At 24.7% G+C, this 22619-nt stretch overlaps 5 protein-coding genes across 5 annotated transcripts; 1 reads left to right on the forward strand and 4 right to left on the reverse strand.

The window, feature by feature from the left end:
* Positions 1-2967: 2967 nt before the first annotated feature.
* VNE69_05186 (uncharacterized protein) lies at positions 2968-3393 on the reverse strand (the record flags this gene model as incomplete). Its single annotated transcript, XM_065473670.1, has 1 exon — positions 2968-3393. The coding sequence occupies one exon, from the start codon at positions 3391-3393 to the stop codon at positions 2968-2970; it is 426 nt and encodes a 141-aa protein (XP_065329742.1).
* A 7195-nt stretch (positions 3394-10588) lies between these two features.
* On the reverse strand, positions 10589-11083 carry VNE69_05187 (uncharacterized protein; the record flags this gene model as incomplete). Its single annotated transcript, XM_065473671.1, has 1 exon — positions 10589-11083. The coding sequence occupies one exon, from the start codon at positions 11081-11083 to the stop codon at positions 10589-10591; it is 495 nt and encodes a 164-aa protein (XP_065329743.1).
* A 2876-nt stretch (positions 11084-13959) lies between these two features.
* Positions 13960-14844, forward strand: VNE69_05188 (uncharacterized protein; the record flags this gene model as incomplete). Its single annotated transcript, XM_065473672.1, has 1 exon — positions 13960-14844. The coding sequence occupies one exon, from the start codon at positions 13960-13962 to the stop codon at positions 14842-14844; it is 885 nt and encodes a 294-aa protein (XP_065329744.1).
* A 4749-nt stretch (positions 14845-19593) lies between these two features.
* VNE69_05189 (uncharacterized protein) lies at positions 19594-20019 on the reverse strand (the record flags this gene model as incomplete). Its single annotated transcript, XM_065473673.1, has 1 exon — positions 19594-20019. One exon carries the CDS (start codon positions 20017-20019, stop codon positions 19594-19596), a length of 426 nt encoding a protein of 141 aa, XP_065329745.1.
* Positions 20020-21100: 1081 nt separating this feature from the next.
* Positions 21101-22132, reverse strand: VNE69_05190 (putative SP-containing membrane protein; the record flags this gene model as incomplete). The annotated part of the gene is made up of 1 exon (XM_065473674.1): positions 21101-22132. One exon carries the CDS (start codon positions 22130-22132, stop codon positions 21101-21103), a length of 1032 nt encoding a protein of 343 aa, XP_065329746.1.
* Between the last annotated feature and the right edge of the window lie 487 nt (positions 22133-22619).

Below are 22619 nucleotides of genomic sequence, written 5' to 3' on the forward strand. Positions count from 1 at the left end.
AAATAAGATAAACTTAATTTTTTTGCAAAATAATCTGGAATTAAACACAAGACTGTATTATTTGAAATATTTAAGGAAATATATAAGCTATAAGTTTAATAAACATTGCAATTTTGACATATGTACATTTTGGCAAAAAACAATGTTAACTAAAAAAGAATCTTTTAGTAATATCCGTCGATTTAGTAAAATAAACATGTTAATGTGCGGGATAAATTTTGTATAAGTGCAATAGTTTTACATTTTTAAAATGAGTATAATCAAAGGTCATTTCAATGTAATTATAAGGTTAGGTAAATGAGATAAATCTTCACAGTTTTCGTTAAGAAATTCATATATAAGCAGTAACTTAAAATAAAGTATTATTGAACCAATATAAAAATATCAATCCAAAATTTGGAAGTAATATATTCTTAAAGTTTACATATCTGTATATATTGTGATTTATTAATAAATTTAGAATGCTTAATATAATTTTTTGATAATAACATCGTTAACTAGAAAATAGGAGCCTGAGTGTTAAGTTTTATAATATAAGATTACATAAACTAATATTATACACTAGAAATCAGTTTTGACTTCAAAATATTATGAATAATATACCCTTATGACTCAATTATATTGGTTGGCAACAATAAAAAAAATTTTTTTTGAGTAAGATTGAGTAAAAATTTTTACTATGAAATTAAAATAGAACCTGCAAAGAATATCGAAAAGGAGATTTGGGTTGAAATTAATCCGTAGTTTTCTAAGCATAGACAATCTACTATGATTAGTCTATTTTAACCTAGGCTTGCAAGATGCCCTAAAAATTATTTTCATATGTAATTTACATATTTAATGTCGACATCATAAAAAAAAATATCTAACCCCGATAAAAACTTATTTTTAGCATATCATTGATTACCGCAATTAAATCTAGATAATAATTTTTTAAATTTTATAATTTATAAAAATCGACAAAATTGTTTTTAGTAAGAGTTTCGACTTAATATATAAAAAACATTTTTTCAATTAATAATAACATCTTTGGCAGTTTAAAGTAAATAAAACAAATTTCCTTAAATTTAAAGAGTTATTGTAAATTTTACATGCTTGTAAAAGTATAGTCAAGATTATAAAATTGTGACAATTATGAATATTTTTAAAAATAAAATATGTGGTAACTATCAAACGTCAAATATAAAGTTTCAATTATTTTTTATTTAAATCTGTGAAAATTTTTTATTTTACAATCATTTTAATATTTTAAGTTTTAAACTTAGTTCTTGTAAATAGACGATATAGGTATGTAAAATCGTTCGTATGACAATTTTTAAGTGTTTTTAAAAAATGATTTAATGTTGTTAGATTTTTTGATATCTAGTTCTGTTTGATGGAAAAATCAGTCGGAATATAAATTATTGGTAAAGTCTCTAAAAAAATCTTTAGAAGATTTACTTTGAATTTTTGGCCAACATTATTGAAATCTGAGGCTATTTATTGACTATTATTAAAAATTAACAAAGTTTGACGAATATTTGATTTGTAGAAACTTCAATGATAAACCTTGCCGTTAAAAACATATTCATAAAATATATGTAAAGCATGGAACATAATTAAATTCAATTCCGTTTAGAAAATATCATATAAAGCACACACTCTATTTTTATTGAATATCTATTAAATCGAATATTATTTGTAAACTCAACTGTTATTTTAAATAATTTAAAATAAAGCGTTACAGGAGCATAGTATCGCAGAACAAACCGATAAACTAAACCTCAGGAATTTGAACTATCTATATAATCTTTCAAAAAAAAAAATTCTGACTTAAAAAAAGGGTTTTTATTTGTTATATATGATATATGTAACAATTATAGCACCGATTCTACAATAGTATTGCAACTTTACCTTAAGTTAACCGTAATTTTAGTATCTACATCCCTCTGTACATCTTAAAACAGGGTAAATGTTAGTTTTGGAGCATAGTAGCTACAAATTGGATTAAGAGCAAGCTTTATGGTGAATCTTTTCCAATTCTTTTATGCCATCGGCTGTAGATAATTGCTAAAGAAATTACAAATATTATTTACATGTAATTATAATATACTCGGTTCGTGAATTTAATATTTTTCTATCGCTCTCATTTATAAACGTTTTATTTCGATGAACCAAAATAAACTAGAATTTTTCCATAAAAATCCTTATAAAGGTATGATTAACATGCAAGTTATATTAATTCTTGCGAGTTTCATTCATAATTAAAAAAAAACAAATAAACATTTCTTATTATAGCTAAATCCGTTTGTCTCATATTGATCTTTTTATCAAAAATGACTGAAAATTTATATTTTTTATTGCGAAAGGCACCCCTCTCAAAAAACTGGAAAAAAAATCTATGTTTTGTGGTACGTTTGTTGCTAATTTTTGTGTTTCCAATTTGTATTAAAATATTTTAAAGTTGATTTTATAGATCAGAATAACGTTTTTTAAGTAAGTTAAAAATTGTAAAGTTATGTAAAAACGTCTATAATCTAATACTTGTCTTCAAAATCCTTATGTACATTTTTAATACCCATTTACTGTAAAATTAGCAGCTTTTTCGTTTTCTCGTTTTTTTGTGCAAATCTAAATTATTCCAAACCGTTTTTTACGACATATTGATACTAAGTTTAACAAAATAAAAATTTAAAAACGATATGGACCTAAAAATTTAAATTGAAGCATAAAATCTGTATTTGACATTACTTTAATATACTAAGGATAAAATAAATAGATTGAAGATTTTTAAAGCACGAAAAGAGGGGCAAAAAATTAAATTAAATTCTTTTAATAGTATAGTAGACAGATTTAAAAACTATGCATCAAATAATACAAATTATTGTCAGTTTAGACATAAATAAATATTGTTATAAATCATGATAAAATTAAACTAAGCAATATTTTTATAAATAGCAAATAAAGAAAATATAGAAAAGTTATTGTTTAATCTCTTATATATTTGTGAACTTTTAACACTTGTTCAAACTTTTGTTTGCACACTTTATAAAATCGTGTGAATGCCTTGTAACGCATTTTTGTATGTTTATAACACCATGATAACGTATTAGTAGCCAAGTACGATATTTTGGATCTGAATTTAGAAAATATACGAGAAATTCTTGACCAAATATTTCCTAATGATGAAGAAATTATTTCTCTCGATCTCATTATATTCTCATAGACGATTTTTTTGAATCTTTTGAAGAGCCCGGGCAATGGTTCTGAAACTTTTTTCTTTGTCTTAATGTTCTTCCAATCTAATGGAGAATTACTTAGAAGTACATAGATTTGATCTTCCAATCTTACCACACACACTTCTTCGTTCTTTTCTTCTTGTATCTTTTGTAAAAGAGTTATTCCCAAATCCATCTTTGTAGGAGAATACAAAAGCTTCCTTATGCTGACTGTTTTAATTAAGAACAGGACTGCAAATAACAGGTTTATTTACATAAAATTTTATATTTATATTTATTTCTGAAACAAATTTTTTGAAAAAAGAAAAGTAAATTTTAAAAAATTCTTATTAATGATTATATTAGTGATTTATCAAATTTAATTTTTCATTTTTCTATTGCATTGTTTCATTGTTTCAGATGTGTTTTGGTCTAAACATAAAAAAAGAACTTGAAAAAATATGGTTAACAATTGAATTTATGTACTTTTGTTACTAATTTTTTTTAATTTAAAGCTGTTAAACTGATTTGATATGCTTGATATCAAAGTTCTTATCAATCAAATATATTTTCAACCTTCTTTTAAAACGTATAGTGTATTTTGGACAATGTGTTTGGTGAATCAACAAACAAAAAAACACTCATTTTTAATGAAATTGATTTATAGACTATATTTCACAATTATGTATAAAATTAATGCCCTGTCAATGTTTTACAAATACCATATATTACTTATATGATTTTTTATAATTTTATAAGTTATGATTCGGGCTATATTCTAAAAGTCGATTATAATGAAAAATAATTAGAAACATCTTGTTTCAATATGGCGAAAACATCATGCAAAAACAATTCAAGATTTTAGCAAATGCTATAACACGAAGCAGTAAAAAGACATGATGTTATGTGTGTTATAAAAAAATAGCTTTTTTTAGTCGGTAAAATATAAATACATTTACAATCAATTTATTCTAAAAATAGACCCTATAAATCTATGATAATAGTTTAAATGTAATCAATAATATTTTTTTTTTTAAAAATGATTTCTGGTTTTTTTTTAAATAATAAAATGTTTTTTTGCACGTAAATTTTCTCCTTTGTCATTATAGCTATTCTTATATTAATTTAATATTTATCATCAAAAGATATTTATCATTGAGTAAGTTAAATGAACAGACAGAAATGATATAATTTATGATCTGAATAAATTATAAAGCATATTCAGAAATTTATCATAATTTTGTAAATATTTTCTAAAATGTACCGGGTTATTCATTATTTTCTAGTAACTAAAAGCCTAATGCATTGTTTTGAAAAATTAGAAACTTTGTTTTTTTACGAACAAACTCCTCAAGTTTACTATTATATGAAGAGATTTTATCATTATAAACAGTAAATTCTGTGCACGGCAATTTTAAAGATTACATTAGAAGAGTTTTATTTTTAGTCCAAAAAGACTTTATTTAGTAAAAATATCTCGTGCGACATACAGTTGCTTAGCGAGTTTTAATGGACAAAAAGACAATATGTGCATATAATCCCTAGGATCATACATTATAGAAATATGAGATATTTGACACTTAAAAAATAGTTTATGGAATATATTATATAAGATTTTTGCATCTATGTGTCTTTATCAAATTTTTGGGCGACGTTCCATAATTGAAATTATGGCTATAGCGAGACAGGGCGATTCTACGGAAAGACAATAGTAAAAAACATTCCTTTTCTCAAATTATGCCACACATCTTGTAAAAAAGTTTTTAATGATATTGTCTTGTGTTTTTTTTTACTATGGTATAAAACATTTCAGTCCAGATAGAACTAAATTATTGTTACGGCCTAATTAATTATGTTAAGCTAAATGAGCAGACTTTATAAATCGAAGTTTACGCAAACAAATTGACAAAAATCACGTATATGAAGTGCAATATGCATTTATCTGAAGGATCAAAAATAAATTTATATTGTTCAAACAATTATAATTATTTTTGTTAAATCTAATATATACAAAATGACTGCAAGATACTTCAAAACATTTTCTGTTATTATTTGTATTAAAATCTTTAAAACTATTATTTTTCACTGTAGATAAATTAAAAATAATTTTGATAGTATTATTATGCAATTAAACAATAAAATTTATCGTTCCCAAAAGGATAAAACTCATGAATTGCCCATATTATACATCAATTGCCTATAAAACCATGTAAATCGAGATAAACATTTTGATTTGTTACGCATTGTTTTTTGATAATCACATTGGTTGAATTGCTACAAAATTACTACAAACTATGTATCGTTAAAAAACTTTTTATTTAAAGTAACACAACAATTACTTTTTTTCAGGATTATTTATTTCATAATATTAGAGATTTTTCTTATATTATGTTTAAAATTTAAAAAATCAATCAATTGTGCAAAATGCATATAATGTAAAGACGAGTTTCTTTTATTCTTCGTAAATTTTTAAAATCATTTCTTTCTCTTGTCGTTTTTTAAAAATTAAGAAATTATACGTTCATCATTTTTATGTATTTTTGCTAACAAGGCCCGTTACAAAACAGTATATACAAAAAAGAATCTAAAATATCGATAGCAGCGAAACGTTTTTTAAGATAATTCGCAAGAACTACAAATATTGTTGATATGTATGAATTAGGATGTCAAAAATCTATGTACTTAATTTTGACCAAAAAGTTATTTTTACCAATATTGCTTTAATAAAATCGAAAATTTAAAAAATTTATTTATATAAATAAAGTTTTTTTTTTAACCCTTAATGTGTTATTTATTTTTTTCAGGCTTTTTTCCCCACAAATTATTAAGACCAGTATAAACAGCAAAATTTTTCTTAAAGATCTGTAAACGGTATTGGTAATTGTGAACTATTGTTTTTTCCAATTTTTGAAAATCGACCACCCGATAAAAAATTTTATATTTTCGGGGATTAACTTTAGAATACTATTACGAATCATGAAATTTTAAAATAAATGATATAAAATAATTTGTTCGAATTATTACAACAACAATCGTAATGTTTCGATCGAAGAGAACTTCTTGAAATATAATATATTTCAAAAATCGAAACCAAATGAGCTTGAATACCTTAAGTGAAGAAACAAAACTTTTAAACTAAATTATTTTTCTGATATATATATATTTTGATATTTACGCGTGTGTTATAAAGAAGTCATGAATAACGTAAAATTAACAGAATAGTATATTTCAAAAATTATTAGACAACATACACGTTTTGTACCAAATGGTATGAATAATAAATTACATTTGTTTAAAATTAAATCATGTAAAGACCAAATAAACACTATTATAAATTGTTTAGGGGAAATTGATTAAAAAAATATTTAAATTTACAAAAACTAATCGGGATCTATTTTTAAAGGCGTAATGGACAAATTTTGACGAATAAAATGACTTATATGATATTGACATTAAAATTTTTGAATTATAACTGCAATAAAAACTACAGAAAAGACAACATGAAGGATGCATCAATGACAATATAACTGTAAGTAAAACTAATAAGAAAATTATATTTTTGATACAAATTTTACTAAACGTGGAAATGAAATACAAGGCAATGTATTTTGGACAAGTATTATTATTGACATGAAAAGTTTACTAATATTTACTTCAATATACAGAATTTTTATAAATAATTGTCACAAAAAAGACACATAATTTGTTTGATGTTTTATATAATTAAATAACATTGAATTTGTTATTATTCATAAATCCTTAGATTATATTAAATTTTATGGTATATTTATATTATATATCTATTTTTTTTTTTTATTAAACATTAGTACTATTTTAATAAAAATCTATACAATCTAATCACATCATAAGATAGAAAGGAAAAAAATCTTTTTTTATTGTAATATTTAGTTTGCGATAAAAAATAAATTATATTTTACTTATGATTCTAGACAACATATTAACAAATTTATGTTCTCTTTCCGTCGATATTTATATTTTTTTTGTAAAAGCATTATTTTAGAACGGTATAAAATTTTGATAGCCATTTCAATCATACTATTCTTCTATTTAAGTAGCTTAAATAGCTCTTGTATATTATATAGTAGCCTCTTCGGTCCCTAATGATTTATTTCTATACTTTAATCTTCGATAATCTTAAAATTTTCCTCATAGAAACATTAAGAATATGTTTAAATAAAGAGATATATTTTCTAATTTTCTGTGAAATTTGGCCAAAACACAATTGCGTCATCACATATGGCACTTTTTTTTTTTTTTTTTTTTTCTTGCAAGTAAGAGGTAGGGAGAAACCTTACATAGGGACCAGAGGGATTTAAGTGTGATCCTCATCCAACTGGTACTGTGAGATTCTTACTCACTAAAACTCCCTCCATACACTTGCCGGTGCAGCAAGCTCCGCCGTATCCATTGGACTTTGGCTCCAGGAGAACACTTTCCATTTATACCTCAAATCGCGTCCAGAGTGACCTCACAGCGGATATACTTAACGGGCATGGTTATCTATAACCCGAGGATAGACATCATCGTACTGACTCAAAGGTCCCTACAATCATCCGTATTGCACACACGGCTCCTTACACGACCACATCCCCAGCCCGGCGTTTTTATTAGGCTGCGTTGACCACCAGTCTCCCACTAGTTTCGGCCACCGTGTTACAGAATCATGTAGGATAGGGCCCACGAGACCTTCTATTGCCCTACTTCGTCTAGTCTCTTAGTTAGCTCTAGGATCCCACTCTAGAGTGCACCAGCCATGGGCTCCAATTAGGCCGTACCCATTAGATACTTTTATGTATCATTAAGTCACCAAAGAGTGATACTGCTTTTTGGCCTTGAGGTGCGTTTATACACTAGATGCTAATCCCCTTGTGGCTGGACACACACAAGTTTCATTGAATCAACTTAATGATTATCGTGGACATTTTCATCATCTGAGTTGTTCGAACTGCATCATAGAAAGTAGAAACAATTTTGGTGCCCCTGGGAATCGAACCCAGCCATTGCTCAATGGGAGCATTGCATTCTACCACTGTGCTAAGGGCACCCATATGGCACTATTGTTATCAAATTTTTGTATAACTTCAAAATATTTGCAAAAACAATTTATTTTTTTATATTGAAAATCTAATTATATAATTCTTTTTATTTGAAAACACTTACTCAACTAATATATATTTCAGTTATTTGTTATAGCAAAGAATAATCTGGTATCATCTTTAATTATAGTGTTTCAAGAGATTCACGTGTCTACTCTCCCTTAGTTCGCTTGTGCCTACATTCTTTGTTATATATTGCGTAACTTTTTTGATAATTTTGTTACATTTATACATAATAAAACGAGTCACTAAAATAACTAAATTATCGTTTATATGACCATATATCAACCCCTGGTCGGACTTGAAAGGCTATTAATATACACTCCCAACAAGATAAAAAAAATTGAGATGCCATTTCCCCACAGATTATATTTCATCTAAAAACCCAAAGTTACATCAAATCGGTTGATCGGACCGAAATTCACCTTTTTTTGATGTCTTCAAATTTTCATTTTTTCACCCCAAAAAATGAAATTCCAAAAGTTGAGGAAGAAAATAAAAAAAGAATAAAAGTTTTAAATATTTAATTTTTCATATTAAATTACGTTAAAACAACTTATTACAGGATGAGTATTATAGTTTTTTATTAACATGTACCTCACTAAATACCTATTAATTAATTTCCTTGTTCTACATCTGTATGGTATATGCTGTTTTAAACCAGACCATGTTCCTTCGATAGTATTAGTATGTATTCCTGTCTCGGGATCTTTAAAATATTTAGAGTGGTTTACAGTGTGGTGACTATAACCTTCATTTTGAATGCCCGTATATCCCTTCCAACAGTCAGAATATAATTTGCTACCTTCTTTTACACTATTTTTAATGTGAAATTTTAACGTACTTTTAGTACGATCACTAACTTGAAATAATATGACTAATTTTTTTACCATCTCTTTCAACTACTCCAAATAGCCAAACTCCTCCTACTGGATGTCCACGATTATATTTATTCTTTCCAATCTTTGACTCATCCATTTCAACTGTTTCACCAGGATTCCAATATATTCAATGTTTTGGTAGAATTTTTTAACTAGTACTTCACTAGTTTCTTTCAATATTCTCCATATAACTTTTTTATCAATTTTGGTTACGTATGAAATAGTATCCACACTACATTTTGATAACCAGAGGTCAATAACCTCGATAATTTCACTTTAGAAATTTTTACATGACTAAATATTGTACCTTTCCAAACATTAATATGTTTTTTATATAGTGGACATATTTTATTTGTACATTTCATATATTCATACTTATTTTTTGTGTATGATGTAAGCTCTTCATTGCATATTTTACAATTGCTAAGTTGTAAGATTTTTATTTGTTGTATTATTTTCTCTTCAATCTCTCTTTTCCTCAACTTTGGGAATTTCATTTTTTGGGGTGAAAAAATGAAAATTTGAAGACATCAAAAAAAGGTGAATTTCGGCCCGAAGGTCCCATCAAATCTAATCTGATTGTTTCTATTGACCAAAATTTATTAAGCTGATTTTTTATTATTTTCGACAAACCTCTTCTTTGTTTTAAATTTTTAATGTAAGGAGTTAAATTAACATATACTGCTCCTTTACGATCGAATATTTTTTGATTTCTAGATTATATGTAGAACGTTCGTTATTTATTTATTGCGCAATTTAATTTAAACGATCTATAATTATTTAATTAGTAATTTAATACAAAAGTCATATTATACGTAAGCACTTGTGTAAGTTTTTATTTTGCGAAGACTTTCGATTTCAGATATTTACAGTAATTTTCCCTCGATGATCGAGGAAAGCCTTCTTTAACAAACATCTTAATTCTTTTCATATGACTAGATGAATATAAAAATCTTTGTTATAACCAATAGTTGAATACTTATAAATAGTAACTATGAATTATAAACAAGTTTTTAGATATTTATTTAGGTAAACTTTTTTTAACAACAAATTTATTATATTTACATATAGAAAAAAGATTTATATGCTCTAATTATGTTTTTACACAATTACATATATGCAATAAATATAATGGTTTTCGAAAACTGAAAAGAACTCGACTTTTTAGTGATGCTGAATTGTAATTTTATATAAATCAACTTCAACGAGAAAACTCATTTTAAAATTTAAGATATTTTTGTATCATTTAATTTATCTAAATAAAGTATTTAAAAATTATAAAAGTAATTTTTTAGGTATAGATACATTAAACAAGCATCAGCATGATGTTACATATAAAACAACACAATATAATAAAAAAAGGTAACACATTGATTATAGAAAAGTTATTGTTTTAATCTCTTATTTCTTTGTGAACTTTTAACACTTGTTCAAACTTTTGTTTGCACACTTTATAAAATCGTGTGAATGCCTTGTAACGCATTTTTGTATGTTTATAACACCATGATAAAGTATTAGTAGCCAAGTACGATATTTTGGATCTGAATTTAGAAAATAAACAAGAAATTGTTGACCAAATATTTCCTAATGATGAAGAAATTATTTCTCTCAATCTCATTATATTCTTAAAGACGACATTTCTGATCCTTTTGAGGTGGCCGGGCAATGGTTCTGAAACTTTCTTCTTCGGCTTAATGTTCTTCCAATCTAATGGTGAATTACTTAGAAGAACATAGATTTGATCTTCCAATCTTACCACACACACTTCTTCGTTCTTTTCTTCTTGTATCCTTTGTAAAAGAGTTATTCCCAAATCCATCTCTGTAGGAGGATATAAAAGCTTCCTTATGCTGACAGTTTTAATTAAGAACAGGACTTCAAATAACATGTTTATTTACATAAAATTTTATATTTATATTTATTTCTGAAACAAATTTTTTTAAAAAAGAAAAGTAAAATAAAAAAATTCTTATTAATGATTATATTAGTGATTTATCAAATTTAATTTTTCATTTTTCTATTGCATTGTTTCATTGTTTCAGATGTGTTTTGGTCTAAACATTTAAAAAAAGAACTTGAAAAAATATGGTTAATCATTGAATTTATGTACTTTTGTTACTAATTTTTTTCTAAATTTTTTAAAATTTTAAGCTGTCAAACTGATTTGATATGCTTGATATCAAAGTTCATATCAATCGAATAAATTTTCAACCTTCTTTTAAAGTCGTATAATGTATTTTGGACAATGTGTTTGGTGAATCAACAAACAAAAAAAAACACTCATTTTTAATGAAATTGATTTATACACTATATTTCACGATTATGTATAAAATTAATGCCCTGTCAATGTTTTACAAATACCATATATTACTTATATGAATTTTTTTATCGTTCTCAGTTTGTAAATCTATTTAAAATTAATAAGAGGATTCTATAGAAAAATAGAACTAAAACATTTTGTTTTAATATGTCAGGCGCTTAATGCATGATAATATAAACCCTCAATTTAATATTGATGCATCAGATAACATTCGAGACTTTGCTAATATCAAAAATAAAGATATTTAGAAAAATCTTGATAGTTATATTGATATAAATATAGTTAAAATTAAATACGCTATGCATTTAAAAAAATAAAAATTCTAGCAAAAACAAATTTGCGTTAAGAATATATTTGTTAATACTATTTACTTTATATTGTAGGGAAACATTTACTTATGAACAATTTGATTATAATATCATAAATTCTTGTGTATTTAGACATATTTACTGAGGATTTTACTATATTTTTTTTATTACGCTTCAAAAGAAAATATAGTATTTATTCTATAAGTATAAAATATTATTCACAAAAAATACATGATTTATAACATCACTTAAAAGACTTTTTAATAACAAGTTTTGTTTTGGTATATTGATATTTTCTGAAATTTATTAAAATTGGATTCATATTTAAAGTCGTTTTGCTTTTAATGTGTTTATGTATTCAATGTGTTCATCATTATGAACTTTGTTTTTATACATACAAATTCCTTTGTTTTATATTTTTAAAGAAACTATATCATGAATGAGAAACTTGTTCATGGTTTTTTGTAAAGTTTCTCATATTTATTTGTTGTATAACAGCTACGTAAAATTAATTTCTGTAGAATGCCACCTTACGGCAAATAATACAGTAGGTTGTGGCTACAATATGTACGTAAAGTACAATAGACATAAAAGGCACATGGAGAGACCTCAAAGTAGGATGTCTTTCAAAGCAGTTTAAATACCATTGAAAAGAGATAGAACATATTAAAATGTTACAGGTTTCTGTATTGCCTGTTTGGCAGAGAAGAAAAGCGGTTGACTGCCAGTACAACTATCGGTTTGCTTGTTTAATGTAATGATTCCTATTAGCATAGATCTATTTTTTATTAATTTAACAATGAAGTGCCTATAAACAAACAAGGCTCTAATAATATACATTTTTGAGGATTTTCCTAATATATATACAGAATTGCAATAGATCTTTTGATCCATATCTAAAAAATCTTTGTTAGATTTTTATTACTCCGAAAATTTGAGATTGCGCTTATATAGTAAAAAAACCAAATTTCCACCAAAGAAATTACAGTCCTAATTTTATACTGAATTTAATGTTAGGGTTCTTTCTATCATTATTATTTATAAAAATAATATTTAATTTTAAAAAAATTTATACTTTTTTGATATACTACTAATTAAATTAATTATATTATAACAGTCATATCTTCACAAGTCGTAAGATATAGCAAATAATCTACTACAATATTATTACTAATATGAATATTACATAATTTATATTATTATCACAGAACATTCATAACAAGGTTAATACTAAAAAAAATTATTCGATGCTATAAATAAGAGATAAATACCCAAAAACAAGTATAAATAAATTATATTCAATAATTAAAAGGTTCTTTTGTGTGACAGTTTTATTTTTTAAAAATTAAAATTGTTGTGTATTTAACACAGATGTTACAAAATAATAAAACTTAAAGAACCTTGTGAAATTCTAATCAAAACTACCTTCTTTTACAGGTTTTTATATTTCCTATTATAACTTTAGATAAGCCGAAAAAATTAATGTCAAAACATTGTTGTAACAGGATAAAATTTGGAAAATATGTTAAAAAATATTATCTCAAAGATTATTATGTTGAAATATAAGTTTTGAATTTTCATTTTTTTGATTTAGGATTATAAACTTTCTTCCTCATCTTGTTTTTTTTAATATCAAATTCTACATGTATTTTTATGTAAAATAACCTCGGAGTGAAAGTTTTCCAAAATGTGATTGTAAACCTAATAATATCGATCTGTAAAGTTTCTATGGACAAATTTATTTAATTATATCAGCCAAGCGCTTTATAAGACGTAAAAAACAAAATGTTCGTATTTAAACATATAATATTGATCTATATTGCTTCTTCATGACGAATTTCTTAATAAATATCTTCAACGAGCTTTAAGATTCGTAAAAAACAAATGTCAAATTTTAATATTTGAATTTTTATCTTAGTAACAGCTTGTTTTTTATATACAATGACATAATTATGTAGAAAATAAAATAAAAAGAAATTAAAATTTTTTAGGTTAACTCTTTTTTTTATATAAATTAAATTTTTTTTATCTTCCCTTATGTTTAATTTATCTTATCTTACAGCTCTTATATTTCATGTAAAAAACATAAAAACCAGTTTAGATATTGAAGATTCCCTTAAAAAAGTTGTCAACAGTATGGATGTTTGTATTCCATTTACTCGACCAATTTATGATAATCCATTGTCAGATAAAAATTTTAATATATTTTATGAATTTTTTTGGAACACAATAACAAATCATGAAATTTTTTTAAAAATGACCAAAAATGATTTTTCAAAAAACAGTTTTAATAACAGAAATATATCTTTGAAAAACAAATTCTTAAAATCCCTGAGGATTAACAAACTGAACACTGATGAAAGTAGCAAATATTCAAATGGAGAATTATTATTTATTGAAAAAATTTTATTTGGAACAGAAGAGTATTATGACATACTACGTATATGTTATAAAGATGTTATAAACAATGCTGTATCTGCAATAAAGAATATAGAAGAAATCATTAGACAACATACATGTTTTATACCTAATGGTGCAAGTAAGGAACTTCCGCTACCTGTTTATAAAATATGCAAAGGCCTAATAACTAATATTAATTTTTGTTATGGAGAAGATGGATTAAGTTATTTCCATGATTTCATTAAAATTAATCACGATAATTTATCAAAAGCAGAATGTATAAATTCCAACGAAGACTATCTCACAATTGATATATTTGCTACAAAAAAAGACAATAATACGGAAACTTTTACAAATGAGATAAATAATATAACAGAATTTATCGAAGAACAAACTGACAAGATAAATGCGTTGAATACATCCAAAACAAACAATTATTTTGATACAATTTCTACTGAGGAAACGAATATGACAAGTAATTTACAAATTTGGTGGTTAACGGCTGCTGTAATTTCTGTATGTTTTATAATATTAGGCATAATGTTTATGTTTAAAAAATACAAATGTTGGAAGAAGAAGCCGATTGAAAGAAATGAAGTTTTATTGACGTCTACAAGTTAAACATTAAAATTTTTATCTATGAATATATAAAAAAACCTGTTTTTTTAAAAATATTTTTTAAATATAGTAGTAAAAAATTAATATTAATTATATTAAGAATATTAAAAATATATTATCTTTATTCGAAGTATCTGAAATATAATCAGAATATTATAATTTACATCAGAATTATCTTTAAAGAAGAAATGATTTTATAGAGATTAAACATTTGTATGATGCGTATATAATTTTTTTTGCACAAAAATAGTTATTTAAAATCGATTTTGTGCTCATAACTACATTATAAAAAAAATTATAATTTTTTGTTGTTTATCTAGTTATCTTTTTGAAGAAACGGAATCGAATTTTTGCTTATAAAAATTCTTGGGATTCTTAAGAATACGCAAAAAGATTCTAATCAAATTTTCATATTTTAAAGCAGATTTATAGCCAGACAATATTAATAGATACAGGCAAGACACAAAATGTTTAATAAATAACGCAAATTTAAAATAATTAAACGTTGATAAATACTAAAGGAAATAAGTAAAGAAACTAATGAATCATAAGATCTACTTTAGTGTTATTATTTTTCATCTCAATATTCTTCAAATAACCCATTATCATTATAAAAAATCTTTTTGATCAATCTGATCATTTTTACTTTTTCATTTCAAATTTTTACCTAAACATGCTTAATTACAGTTTCATTATAATTTTGCGTAGTAAAAAATCTTTACATACAGGCTAAAAAAGTTATTACCTCAACAGGCCAAAATTTAACTAAAACATGTGATCATTATATGTGATAATAGTTTAATAACCTTTACAAATTTACAACACTCCTCTAAAACTATTACAATTGGGGTTTTTAACTTTTTTAAATAATTATAAATGTGTAATTTCGATGTAAAGACTAAAAAAGATTCTTAAATACTTTCTAAGTCATAAAAATAATGTGGGCAAACGAGAGTAATGTTATTTTGACAAATTGTAGACAAAATAAAATGTTATCTTTTATATAGACTTCCTATACTACTTTGGGTTAAAATACATACAAATTAAGTAGCCACTAACAATTATTTATCACAGTTTTGCAAAGCAGAATTATTCACAATTCTTTTAAGACTAAAATTGTCGTAATTCAAATGCCATGGTAATCTGATAGTTATATAATGCGATTTTTATGTTTAATTTAAGACCAAATTTGCTCAAAATTTTGTAATTCAAAACTTAAAGATTTTGCTGATGCTATTTAAGGTCTTATTAAAAACAATATATACGTTTTATGTTTTTGTTTGTATGTTTGTGTGGTTTTGAAGATGTAGATTAACAACTAAAAAATTTAATATAATATTCAATTTCATTTTAATTCGTAGTAACATAAACACTACACTTTTTTGATATCTGGTTAACATTTAGTTTTATATTTCATATATCTGAAACTATTTTTGTGTCATTTTTAATGTACTTAATATTTTATTACACATAAAACTTCAAATATAAATACCAACAATATTAATTTTGAATTGGAATAAAAAACAACTTCCTGTAGTTAGGATTGAAAATGTTCGATTATAAAATTTTTACCCTATTAATGAATATACTAATTATTTTTTGTTTGTTTTACACCCAGGTATACGTAAATTTAGTATCACTTTGAAAGTTTGTTCAATGAAATTATCATTAACGGTGTAATTTGTGATTCAGATAGAATATGTAATAACTTAAATAAAACATTATATAAATTGTTCAAAGTTATTACGAAATTGTATGGGAGCAATCACGATATATTTAATAAAATTATTTAAAAAGATATTTCTGAATATGATTTTATTAATAGAAAAATGCTAATAAAAATGGCTTATCTAACACACTCAAACTTTTATAAATGGGATTGGGAAATAATGAATTCTTTTCATTTCATAAAATGATTTACTTGGAAAATTAACAATATGCTTTAGATGCTTAAATACGGATTATTTATAAAGAATATTTATATACTTCAAAATCTCTTATAAAATCAATTTAAGACATTATTAAAACGACTTGTGTTTCATATGCGACATAAATATTTAACAAATCTATATATTGGTTTATTAAAAATGTGAAAATAATTTTAATATTATGATAAATGTAATAAAGAGATTGGTAATAAAATCATTTATAACAAGATCAAATATGATCACGAGCAAGTGTTAAGAGCAGAATGTACTAATGATAAATATGATTCTAAAAATTTATTTGATATAATTAGTACCTATATATTAGATGTTACTCCAACAAAGAATACCACCACTATTGATACTGAATTTGGTAGTATAAAGTATATCTAATACTTACAATTGTCATAATATTTAGTTTAATCATCATATATTATTGCTACAGATATTTCATAAAAGAGCTGTTTATTTCCAATAGAAGCCTTATATAATTTGTATTAATTTTTTATTGTAGTTATCATAAACTATATAATTAGCAAATATGTAAAAATTTTTATAGAGTGTTATTTACATAAGCAAACGTATTGTTTAAGCCCTAATATCTAAATTTGATATGTTAACTTATTAGGATTTTATAAATAATTATCTAGTAGAGTACACAACTAGAAAACTTGCTTTTTAAAGTTTAACATATAAAAAAACATGGTATAATAAAAAGTTCAATTTTTACAAAATATTTATAATATATTAAGCCAATAAAATGAAATCAGCAACAACAAAAGATTAAAAATTTTTCATTTTTAACAAATAAGGTTTGAATCTTGAAATAGAAGAATAATTATGTAAAAGACAAAACTTTTATCTTGTTTGTAACAATTAGCACTAAAAAAAACAAAATTTTTAAAATAACAAAATATAAGAAAATCTAAAAATAATAGCCTAGAATACTCAGTTTAAATTTTTTTTATATAACAAAACTCAGGAGCAAAAAATCATAATTATTTCTTTTTTATATTTTAATTGACAATATACAAGTATATTTATATGAAAATGTACTAACTAAAATAGCTCATAACACTACTGATAGACTTGAAGAAAATTCAATGACAATTCTGTATCAATAACAAATTTTTATTTTTTTATGCTCATTATTTTTTTATATGTAACGATAATATATTGTACTTTTCATAAGAGTTAATCACTAAATAGAATTTTGTTTTCATTTCAAATAAATTTTAAAAGTTGTTTATTTCGAATATTTATTAGAAATACTCTTTTTATAAAATTAATAAATTCCTCACCTTGCGAACGAACTGGGCCTAATATATGGTTTATAAACAGAAATAATTCCCTACGTAATCACTTGGGACTGTATAGTGACTAAGTTTCACAAATCTTATACCACAAGACTTGAAATCCCTAAGAAGGTAGAAGCGTACATCCAGATGATCACGCAAAGAAGACGCTAGAAAGCATTTCTCTGGACTACCGAAGGAGAGGAGACGAAGCCGATGTGGAAAGAACTATGGAGACGAGAAGCCACCTACAAGCAGGAGACGCCAACGCGGAACCTATCCTTGTTAAACTATAAATATAAACTACAATAAGCATACCCTAATTAAATTCATTTATTTTTTTTATAAATTCCTCATAATTATTTATTTCTAAAATGAACAAAGTATGTATAAAAAATAAACAAAACTCGAAGGGTATAGTTAATAATTGAGTTTATTTTTCATTGAGCTCATATTCTTGCAACATAGCTTGCCCCGGTATCGCTCATGGGATTCAGCCGCTCACAGACTTTGGTTTCTGTGGAATTATTTTCGCTTTAAAACTCCAAACTTTTGGTTTCATTCTCCTTCAATGACTTACTTCTTAACAGACGCTATATTTGCTAGTGCGAATACAGCTCTAGCCACTTCTTCTTCTCCTGCATCCTCCTGATTGAATCCTCGTCATCGTTTCAAATAGATGGACTCTAGAGTCTTCTTCATCACAATAGACTGGGTATATGCTTTAAGAAGAGAATTGTATTTCAGCATCCTAATAATTTTCCGTGATATTTGGTCACCACACCACTCCACGTCATTATATAAGGAACTATTCTTGTCCGGGATTTATGTATTAGTCCCAGTTCATTTGCAAGAAGGTCTTAATTTCTTAGTTTTTCATTCTCAACTATAGTAAGTCGATAATGGTTAGTTATACCTACTTCAACTATTAAAATTTCTTTTTTCTTCTTTATAAACACAACTATATCAGGCTATTTATGGGTCGCCTTTAAAATTTTGGATGTTCTCGTATCTACTCCTATTTCTGCACGATAATTTTCTATTTTCTCTTTTACTAAGTTCCATGTATTTTTCTGCTCTTCTTAAAACCATATTTAATACATAGTAAAAGATGGACACATCTAACCCCTTGTTTTCTTTTTATATAATTAATGTCCAACATTCGATCACAATTGGTAGCTATTGATCTACGGTCTTCCTATGAGATCCAAAATTTGGGCATTGTCTTTCTTGTACACAGAAAATATTTCTATCCTACAGAAAGCAGCTATTGCTTGGGAATTGGCATGATTGTAAAATGAGGGCCTAAATAATTATATTTCGATATTTACTGTATTATATAAATCTGTAATAGACACACATATCCAATTTTTTTTTGCAATATTTTCAAATTATTTAATTCATCTAAATATAACGATAAAAATTTAATTTTTTTATGTATAGCTATATTAAACAAGAATCAGCATGATGTTACATATAAAACAACACAATATAAAAAAAAGAAACACATTAATTATAGAAAAGTTATTGTTTTAATCTCTTATATATTTGTGAACTTTTAACACTTGTTCAAACTTTTGTTTGCACACTTCATAACCCCGTATAAATGTCTTGTAGCGCATTTTTGTATGTTTATAAGACCATGATAAAATATTGGTGTATAGACTCGATAATTTACATCTAAATTTAGAAAATATATGAGAAATCCACGACCAAACATTTCTTAATACCAAAGAAATTATTTCTCTTATTCTCTTTATATTCTCATAGACGATTTTTCTGAATCTTTTAAAGTGCCCGGGCAATGGTTCTGAAACTTTTTTCTTCGGCTTAATGTTCTTCCAATCTAATGGTGAATTACTTAGAAGTACATAGATTTGATCTTCAAATCTTACCACACACACTTCTTCGTTCTTTTCTTCTTGTATCTTTTGTAAAAGAATTATTCCCAAATCCATCTCTGTAGGAGGATATAAAAGCTTCCTTATGCTGACAGTTTTAATTAAGAACAGGACTACAAATAACATGTTTATTTACATAAAATTTTATATTTATATTTATTTCTGAAACAAATTTTTTGAAAAAAGAAAAGTAAAATAAAAAAATTCTTATTAATGATTATATTAGTGATTTATCAAATTTAATTTTTCATTTTTCTATTGCATTGTTTCATTGTTTCTGATGTGTTTTGGTCTAAACATAAAAAAAATAACTTGAAAAAATATGGTTAACAATTGAATTTATGTACTTTTGTTACTAATTTTTTTTAATTTTTTTTAATTTAAAGCTGTCAAACTGATTTGATATGCTTGATATCAAAGTTCAAATCAATCAAATATATTTTCAACCTTCTTTTAAAACGTATTTTGTATTTTGGAGAATGTGTTTGATGAATCAACAAACAAAAAAACACTCATTTTTAATGAAATTGATTTATACACTATATTTCAAGATTATGTATAAAATTAATGCCCTGTAAATGTTTTACAAATACCATATATTACTTATATGATCTTTATAATTTTATAAGTTATGAATCGGGCTATATTCTAAAAGTCGATTATAATGAAAAATAATAGTAACATCTTGTTTCAATATGGCGAAAACATCATGCAAAAATAACATAAATTTACGGAAAATGATAAAGCACGAGGCAGTAAAAAGACTGTTGTTAATGTTTGTAAACAAAAAGATTGCTTTTTATGGTTGGCATTATATGTATATACTCTACAATCAATTTCCTACAAAAAACAGACCTTGAAAATCTATATTAATAGTTTAAATGAAATATATATTAATTTTTATTTTTTTAATTAAATAAACATGAATTTTTGAATATTAAAATGTTTTTTGCAAAATACTTTTTTTTTATAATAGCTTTTATCATATATGGAATTTTATTCAATATTCATCAGTGTTGATATTTATTTTGAAACTTTATAAACCTCCAATTTTCATGAAGAACAAGAATAAATTTATTGAGAAAAATAAAAAATTCTATTTTTAATTATATTATAAAGATTGAACTTAAAAGGCCTTTTAATTTATTTCAGAATCACTGTTTCTTTGAGATCTTTTTCTTTTATAACACATTATTCCGAAAAAAATGAAGAAGGAAATAAAAATAAATAAACTTACAATGCCAATTATCAAGTCACTACCAATGTTCACAGTTGAAATGTCCGAAGTCTTTTGAAATACAGTATCAGTTATGTTATCGTTTTCAGTAATATTGTTAGAATTAATAGCAAATACACCAACTAAATCATGAGTTTTTGCAAATAAATTTTCGTTGATAATGATATTTTTTATATTATTATTAATAATATCATTGAAAAAAGAGGTAGTATTGTTATTATTAGAAATTGTAGTGTCGCTTACACTATAAATTTCAGTAGTAAAATCATAAAAACTATTACTTACATTAGAACATTCTGCCTTTAGTAAAAGATTTTGATTTTTAAGTATCTCTTTTTGAAATTCTTTAAAATGTTTTAAAGAATAACAATCATCGTAATAAGAAGTAAGATTTTTACACTCTTTATAAACTATAGTTGGCAAGTTTTCATTTATACCCTTTGGTATAAAACAAATATTTCTACTAACTATATCTTTTATTGCATTTTTAGCAGACATTGCGCTTTTTATTGTATCTTTATAACAAAGTCGTAGCATTATATAAAATTTATCAACAACTTTTAGAATTTCATTAACAAATAATTCTTCGGGGGCGATAACCTGTTTCCATAGACTGAAATCAACTATTTTTCTACCAAATTTTTGGTCAAATGCTCTGTGTATTATGTCTCTTCTGACAACAAAACTATGTTCCGCGGTATCATTTTGTGTTATTCTTTTAAAAATGTAATGATTCGTTATTATGTTCCAAATAAGATCATAAAAAATCTGAATATCTGATTCTGACAATGCAAGATTGTACTGTGTATCTACTACATCATCACAATTGTTACTATAAAAAACTAAAGAATTTAAAACAAATTCTTCATTATTAATAGTTTGAATTGCTATTGTCATAAATAGTAAATACAAAATATTACTAGAACAAATCATGAAGGGACATAATTTTTTTTATATAAATAATAAAAAATTTAAATAAAAACTATGTACTACAATATAATTTACAAAAATAACTATTGTTATATGTATAGCTTAATCTATAGATTGAGATTTGACATGTATAAAAATCAAAGTAACTAATTTAAATGTATTTAAATATTTTACAAGTATGTTTTACACTCATAAGATTGTTCAACTTGTTTTGATGCATCAGCAGACATATTCTTACTTTTTTTTTTGTAAACATATATTATATTTTATTCATAAAAAACCTGCCACAAATTATTTTTGCAATATAATTAATAAAATTTTGAAATTTAGCATCAGACTATAATAAACAAATGCAATTATGATATTTTTTGTATAAATTATACAAGAACTTTTAAAAACGTGTGAAATATCAAACATCTTTTATGTGAAATATCAAACATCTTTTATGTGAAAAACTACTCATCATGTAGAGTAAACTACAATACAAATT

The sequence above is a fragment of the Vairimorpha necatrix genome, chromosome 5 (assembly GCF_036630325.1).
Source record: "Vairimorpha necatrix chromosome 5, complete sequence".
In the NCBI taxonomy this organism is placed as follows: domain Eukaryota; kingdom Fungi; phylum Microsporidia; family Nosematidae; genus Vairimorpha; species Vairimorpha necatrix.